The 8,399-nt window shown below is 52.6% G+C and overlaps 1 protein-coding gene across 1 annotated transcript in view; it reads left to right on the forward strand.

Moving 5' to 3' along the window:
* Nucleotides 1-6,967: 6,967 nt before the first annotated feature.
* Nucleotides 6,968-8,399, forward strand: part of QRFPR (pyroglutamylated RFamide peptide receptor) — a 28,561-nt gene continuing 27,129 nt past the window's right edge. The window contains exons 1-2 of the mRNA XM_015559398.1: nucleotides 6,968-6,986; nucleotides 7,069-7,110. Coding sequence (XP_015414884.1) covers nucleotides 6,968-6,986; nucleotides 7,069-7,110 — 61 coding nt within the window. The remainder of the gene's footprint in view (nucleotides 6,987-7,068; nucleotides 7,111-8,399) is intronic.

The raw sequence follows: 8,399 nt of genomic DNA on the forward strand, positions 1-8,399 counted from the left end.
GCAGGCTGGATGCCAGAGCTAGTAGCAGCAGAGGGAGGATGCTAATGACCCAGGGAGTAGAGAAGCATGCAAGAGCGAGGTGGGGATAAAACATAGAGACAGGCAGGGCACCAAACAAAGCAGAGCATATCATCTCAGAGCAAAGTTGTAGGGTTTGGATCATTCATTTCCCCATTCATCCCTTCATGTATTCATCAATTTTATCTTCCTTTTCAACCATTTGTTCATCCAGCCAGACATCCTCTTTTCAAAGACTGATTCCCTGAGCTAATGAGCAACACGCGCCAACTCCCCTCCGCCAAAGGGAAGGTCTGCTACTCAACCTGAAACGGAAGCTGATTCTCTGCACAACTCCTGGCGTTCCCGGAAGATGACCCCTGGCGTTCCCTGGGAGATGACCCCTGGCGTTCCTGGGGAGATGATTCCTGGCGTTCTGGGGAGATGACCCCTGGCGTTCCCTGGGAGATGACCCCTGGCGTTCCCTGGGAGATGACCCCTGGCGTTCTGGGGAGATTACCCCTGGCGTTCTGGGGAGATGACCCCTGGCGTTCTGGGGAGATGACCCCCTGGCATTGCCGGGGAGACGCAGCCTTGGGAACTATTTTTACAGGCGGGCCCTGGGGGAGGCCCTGGGGAGGCCTCGGTGAACAGCGGCATGCACGCTCCATGCTCACACGGGTCAGCTCCTGTGTGTCACCTCCGCCGTGAACCCACCACAGGAGCAGGGCACACACCCACTGAGCACCCCTGAGCAGAGAGGACTCTCCCGGGGGCTCCCCACGGAGCGCCTCTGGTGGTCCCTCGCTCCATCCCCTTGGCGATTATCTCTTGCTGTGCGTGGTTTCCACTGTCATCCTCCCTCATGAGAATCATAGCCCAGCATCGCGGCTCAAAGCTGACACCGCCCACGCTCGGGTCCCCAGGCCGCCTCCTCCCACCAGGTTCTGCATCTGCAGTTCGATCGCTGTTATTAGTGAGAGGTTAGACTCATCCACGATCAAGATGACCTGTATTTAATGAAACAAAAGTCACTAAGTAGCGCGGGGGAGTTGTTCTGTGCAGTTGTGATTCTCAAACTCGGTTCTGCTGTGGCATCTCCTAGGGCAGTGATGGCGAACCTATGACACACGTGTCAGAGGTGACACGTGAACTCATTTTTTTGGTTGATTTTTCTTTGTTAAATGGCATTTAAATATATAAAATAAATATCAAAATATACGTCTTTGTTTTACTATGGTTGCAAATATCAAAAAATTTCTATATGTGACACGGCACCAGAGCTAAGTTAGGGTTTTTCAAAATGCTGACACGCCGAGCTCAAAAGGTTCACCATCACTGTCCTAGGGCCTCCCGCACTCCCCGACACCAGCTGCACCCAAATCAGCTGTGCCAGGGGCGGGGGGTCTGTGCCCTAAAGTCCCCGGGAGAGTCCCCTGTGCAGCTGAGTTTGCGGGTTCACAGGGAGGCTGTGATGTGGTGACGCTTATTAAGACTCGCCATCACGGGACAACTGTCGCTCTCTCTTCTCTGCACTTACCTTCCCATCCCAGGCTCCAGCGCAAGCTGACCTGATTCCAGCCCCCTGTCATCCCCGTGTCACCCCCGTGGGCTGTCATCCAGGCCCCTGCTCCGTGCCCAGCAGGACTGGCAGCGTGTATGCGTGTAAACTCAGTGAGCCCTCACCACCACCCTACGGTACTGTCCTGACCTCGGTGGCACAGTCAAGGGGATAAGGGGCAGAGTCAGGAATTCTGCTCCGTCCGTTCGCCTCTTAACCCTTGTATTATTCGGCCTCTCCCTGTATTTTTCTGTCTTTAAACAGAATGGTTGTGGCAGGGGCAGCTTTCACACACACACACACACACACACACACTGACAGGCTGAAAGAACCCACTGTTCCCCAATCATCCCCGCTCTGCCCAGTCAGTGGTTGATCTAATTCCGTTTTTACTTCTCCAGCCTCGGAACAAACTCCTCCCGGGAGCTTTAGCACCTGACATTAAACCACAGGCCCTGCGCCAGGGACTCCAGCTACCGCCATTGGTTAGCGCTGGCAGTGTGCTGGACGTGAACTCTTGTTAATAGAACCGTCCTGCCTTTCATTCTTCTAAACAGGCAAGGGGTTCTTCCCCCAAACGAACAAGCCAGCAAGCCTTGGTGGCTGCCCCTGCCGCCCTCCGTCAGGGAGCCTGGGAGAGCCCCCAGCCCCTCCTCCAGCAGCCGGTCAGGCCCCATGCTGGCTTCCCAACCTTCCTGATTCACCCCTGGCGGCTTCTTTGAACCCGAGCTCAGCTCAGAACCAGCTGCTCATGGGCCCATAGGACCCAGAGGGGGAACCTGCCTTCCCTCCTGAGGTGCCACCGGAGACGGGGCTCCCCCAGCCCCAGGATCCCCCAAACCCAGGCTGCCCCAGCCCCAGGCTCCCCAGCCTGGGGCTCCAGGCCGGGCACCTGGCAGGCTGCTCTTTCTGCTTGGACTCAGTCCACATGCCTGGCGATGACTTGCAGGCACTGATGGAGGCCCTGCAGCTGCTGACAGCCTGGCAGCTCCTCAGAGAGGAGTGGCAACAGTCCCACTGTGAAGTCAGAGATCACGGTCACAGGTCCTAGTCTGACCTTGGGCCCTGGGCCCCAGTCTGACCTTGGGCCCTGGGTCCCAGTCTGACCTTGGGCCCTGGGTCCCAGTCTGACCTTGGGCCCTGGATCCCAGTCTGACCTTGAGCCTTAGGTTCCAGTCCAACCTTCAGCCGCCCTCGGTTAGGCTGTGACACACTTCCATGAGGACATCTTCTTAAACCTTAGTTTTAAGAACTATCTCTCTCTCTTCTCCTCACTTACTTTCCTGTCCCAGGCTCCAGCGCAGGCTGACCTGATTGAATGGCTGATTCCAGCCCCTGTCATCCCTGAGTCACCCCTTTGGGGTGTTGTCCATGCCCCTGAGTCCAGCCCCAGCCTTGCCACCTGCCTCCAGGTCTCGCGGACACGCAGCCGCTCTGGTTGTCCAGCCTCCCGGAATCGCCATGCCCACCTCTCGACGTTTCCCCCTTAGACCCACTGCTGAGACTTGCCCCGGGGCCTCCTCTGCCCCTGCCTCTTCTGCTCACCCCATTGTCCCAAGTGCCAGCGGAGCCTGAGGCTGGGCAGCCCTCCCCGCATGGGCGCTGGGCTTTGTGATGACTTACATGTGCCTGCACCGGGAAGTTTGTTTTCACAAGGGAGGCCCCAGGGCGGCTGGCATAGTTTGCTCCTTCATCAGAGATGCCAGGTGCTTTTCAGTGAAACAGAGGACCTCACTGGGCACCCCTCCTCCCCGCTGCTCCACCATCTCTGTCCAACCTCCGCCCAGGCTCTCCCTTCACCCCTCACACCCCTCAGACCCCGCGTCCAGCAGAATCAGCACCCTCTCTGCAGGCTGGGGCTGCCTCTGAGAGTCACCTGAATCACCTGTAATTCAATCAGAACCTGCCCGGGGCCTGGGAAAATTGGGGAAATTTGGTTTCTGTTCTGTTTGTGTGAAGGCCAGAAGCCTCTGCCACCAGCTGTACAGTGTCTTATAGTTACCAAGTTATTCCTGACACAACCCTTAGCATGCAGAGTCCCAGGAACAGTGTGTTTGATGAGTAAGTGGGTGGATGTTCTGATTCACTTTTTCCTACGTGTGCCATGCCAGCTCAGCCAAGGGTTCGTTCAGTGAGCCTGAGGAGGGGCAGTGAAGGATTAAAGAAAAGACAGACAAAGAGAATACAGCTGGGGCTTGGTGGGTCTCCTGTGCCTGGATGAGGCCACAGAGAAGGATCCAGATGGCAAGCTGAGCCTTTATTTTATAGTCAGAGAAAAACAAGGTAGTGGTCAACATAGTTACAATGTTCTTGTGAGTTTCGCTTGTTTTGGCAGCACTTGCTGCACCTCCCACAGCCCATTAGCTACCCAGGAAGGATCTAGACCCAAACAAAGTAACTAAAAGGAGCTGTTCTTCCCTGGCCGGTGTGTCTCAATTTTTATCGATTTCAGAGAGTGAGAGTGGTCAAAAACATTGGCTGAGCACCCAAGGGTCGTGGGTTCAATTCCAGTCAAGGGCATGTACCTGGGTTGCAGGTTCAACCCCCGCCTCAGTTGGGGCGTGTGTGGGAGGCAACCAATTAATATGTCTCTCTCACATCAATGTTTCTCTCTCTTTTTCTCTCTCCTTCCTTCCCTTCCTCCCTTCTAGTCTCTCTAAAAATTAATGGAAGCCAAGCCAGCATGGCTTAGTAGTTGAGCATTGACCTACGAACCAGGAGATCACAGTTTGATTCCTGGTCAGGGCACATGCCCAGGTTGGGGCTTTATCCCCAGCGTGGGGCATGCAGGAGGCAGCTGATCAATGATTCTCTCTCATCATTGATGTTTCTATCTCTCTCTCTCTCCCTCTCCCTTCCTCTCTCTGAAATCAATAAAAATATTTTTAAAAAATCACATACAGGGACAAAAAAAATTTAATGGGAATAATATCCTTGGATAAGGATTAGGGGAAAAAAAAGAATCTGTTCTTATACCACCCAGAAAAACCAGTTAACTTTTTACCATCTTTCCATTTACTATAGGCTTGCATTCTCTCACATACTAAATTGAATCATACCATATTCATTTAGTAATATATTGTATGAAATCTTTGTTTTATTAAAAAAAACTTGTAGACAAGTCAGCTAATATTAGGGATGTTAAAACTTAACTGTGGCCTGGTTGGTGTTGCTCAGTGGTTGAGCATCGACCCATGCACCAAGAGGTACCAGGTTTGAATCTGATCATGGCACATGCCCAGGCTGTGGGCTTGATCCCCAGTAGGGTTTGTGCAGGAGGCAGCCAATCATGTTTCTCTCTCTCTCTCCCTCTCCTTCCTCTTTCTAAAAAAAAAATAAAAGCGTATTTAAAAATAAACAACAACAAAAAACTTAACTGTGAAAGTCCCCTAGAAGGACCCTAAGGCCTCTCTGATACTCAGCTACTCTCTCACTCTTGTGTGCAAACCCTTAAATAACACTTGTGTTTGAAAGAATGAACCGCAGGAGACTGCGAAAGAGGGAGTCACTCTCCAGTGACTACATATAGGGACAAAAAAAAAGTTTAGTGGAAATGAACACATTTCCTGAGGGGCTTCAGGTTAAATTCACCATTCTTTTAAACCCATGCTTGCTGTTTCTACAGCAGAAAATCATAATCGCTCATTTTTATCACCCACTTTTTTTTTGGCGAGGGGCTAAACAGTTCACATGATTTTTTTAAATTAATTTTGCTCACAATAGAACCATTAACTTTCCATAGTTCTTGCCATCCGAAGGCTACAGGTCAGCTCGGATGCTAGCAATCCCTGTGTAATGCAGTCTTCGCCACAACCATGCTCCCAGGAACCTGTGCTGATGACCCCTGCTCCTTATCGAGGCCCTCTGCAATCTCACTGGCCCTGTGTGTGTGTGTGTGTGTATAAAATATATGTTTTTATTGATTTCAGAGAGGAAGGGAGAGGGAGAGAGAGACAGAAACCAGAAACATCAATGATGAGAGAGAATCATTGATTGGCTGCCTCCTGAATGTCCCCTACTGGGAAGTGAGCCTGCAGCCCAGGCATGTGCCCTTGACTGGAATTGAACCTGGGACCCTTCAGCCTGCAGACTGACGCTCTATCCAGTCAGCCAAACCAGCCAGGGCACATGTGTGGTTTAAAACTCCCATCTGCCTTCTGGGGGGAAGGTGACCATTCACCCATGTCCAGCTGACACCAGTTTTCTTTGTCTCCTGATTTCCTGAAGGTTTGCAGTGGCGGCTCTGTTAAGTGAATTCTCAGGCCGCACGTTACATAAGCGGGTGCTGAGCTGGCCCGAATCGGGAGGGTCCACCTGAATAGCAGACAATGCAGCTGAGCCCCTTAATGTGCTGAAACGAACTGGGGGACACGTTGTGTGCAGAACACGCGATCTGTTCCCAATCCGCTGCGGAGATAACCTGTGTCTCACTGCTCCGCACCCTCTGCGCGCCCTGCCCACAGCCTGGCAGTGAGTCAGGGCTGGTCTCTGTGAGGGGAATGGTGATACCTTCCCCGGGCTCTCTCCCACTGGGCCCAATCAGCAGGCAGCAGCACGCCCGGGTGTTATTCTCCTGGTCTTTGTACAAGCCGCTTTCAGAGCCATGACTGCCACCAGGCTTGCATTGTGAACGGCCACCTGCAGACTGCTGGCTGCTACTGGGCACATCGTACATTGTGTCCTCTGAGATTTCTTATGCAAAAACGAAGGTGCTAAATTCCGCTGAGTCCAGAGCAAGGGAAATGTCTGCTTCCTTCCTTTTTCAGGTCCCGGGGACTGCAACGGTCCCTGATGCTTCCTCTTGGGCCCCGGCTTCCTGGTTGTCAGGGAGCTGGTGGCTGGGTAACCCACCCGGCCGGAGCGTGCTGGAACCCAGGTTTGCTGGTACGACGCCTGCCCACGGCCTCATTATCAGTCTCATGCCCCCGGGCCGCCTCCTCCTGGTCTTGTCCCGCTGGTTTACAGCCCCTTGCTGTGTAATAAAGACGGCATGGGCTTAAGAGTCCGACTGCCTGGAATTTTGAGAAGCAAACTAACAATTTGTAATGGTGTAACCTTGAGGGAGTTTCGTAATAGTCTCTCTGCCTCCCCTTTTCATTTGTATAGAAAGGACAATGGATGCACCTGCCTGCGACAGTCATTGTGAAAATGAAATAAAGTGATGCCTATAAAGTGTGGTTCCAAGATCTCATTATTGCAGTCGTTTCCTTTGGAAGAAATCGTGGTGAAATATACGTAACATTTGCCATCTTAACCACGTTTGAGTGGACAGCTCAGCGGTCAGTACGTTCCCATGGCTGTCAGAAGTCTTCTCATCTTGCACATCTGAAACTCCGCACCTGGAAATAACCAGGCCCCGTGCCCTGCTCCCTGCCCCCCAGCCACCCGCTCTCTGCCTCTGGGACCCCGATGCCGCCAGATGCCTCAGGTAAGCGGAGTCTCGCTGTGCTGTCTTTCTGTGACCGGCGGATGTCACTGACACACTGTCCTTGGGCTCATCTATGTTGCAGCCTACGTGAGCATGTCCTTCCTCGTGAGGGCTGAGTACAATGGTATGTGCAGGGCACATTTGCTCACCCACTCATGATGGACACGTGAGTTATTTCCAACTTCTGGCCTCACAGAGGAAGACACAGAAGCAACTTTGGGGTCACAGGACTCGGTGAAGAATTCGATGGGACGTCAAAAGTCTAATCAATAGGAGAAACTGATCAATGGGACTTCACTGCAATGAAAAACTGTGCCCTGTGAGGCTCTGTTAAGAGGATACATAACAAGGTAATAGACCAAAGGAAATATGTGCAAACCAGTGATTTGGCAAAGGACTGGTGTCGTGCCTATGAAAGGAGCCCGTAAAACTCAACAGCTAATAAGCCAAACAGCTCAATTAGAATACGGGCAAGGCACACGCCAGACACCCGGAATGGCAAGCAAGCACCCGGACGATGTTTCGCAGCATCGCTGGCAGGCAGATGAAGATTCAATGAGGTATCGCTACACACTCACAACCGCCAAAAAAAAAAAAAAAAAAAGACAGCGTCAGATGCTGGCAAGAATGTGGAGAGACCGAATTTCATACAGTGCTGGTGGGAATGTAACATGGTACAAGCCACTCTGGAAAGCGATCTGGCAATTTCTTCAAAACCTAAACATACAAACCATAAACTCAACCAGCACACTTCTTGGCATTTCCCGGGGAAATGAAAACGTATGTCTACACAAAAAATCTGGGCACAACTCTTCATAGCAGCTTTACTTGTAATAGCCCCACCCAGGAAACACCCGCATGCCCACAGCAGTGACTGGTGCAAGGAGCTGCGATTCCTCCCCAGCCACAAACAGGGGCCCGGACATACCCGACAGCGGGCGCGGATCTGAAGGGCGCTGTGCTGAGTAGGAAAGTCAGCATCTACAGGCTGTGTCCTGTCCGGCCCGTGTACTCAACCTCCGTCAGAAGGAGCACTGAGCTGGAGGACAGATTGGTGACTGGGAGGGGTGGGAGGTGGTGGGAGAGCTGGGGGCAGGAGGGAGGCCTCCCTGGCCAGATTCTGGTGGTGGTTCCGGGGGTCTTCACTTGGGATAAAATGACACAGGCTCCCCTCCCCGTGCAGAACTCTCCCGGATTTAAGTAAGATGGAATCAGAGGGAGAAACCAGGTGAGGGACGCACAGGACCTCTGTGTTATTCTAATGATTTTTAAAAAAACAACAGAAACGACGTGGCCACATTATTTCATAAGAGGAGAAAGCAAAGGAGGGACCTCAGCTCTGCCCATCCATGCCCTGGGGAGGAGGAGGGTGCCGGGGAGTGGAGCGGCCTCCCTCCCTGGGTGGGAGGCGAC

Source organism: Myotis davidii, unplaced genomic scaffold (genome assembly GCF_000327345.1).
Source record: "Myotis davidii unplaced genomic scaffold, ASM32734v1 scaffold834, whole genome shotgun sequence".
NCBI lineage: Eukaryota > Metazoa > Chordata > Mammalia > Chiroptera > Vespertilionidae > Myotis > Myotis davidii.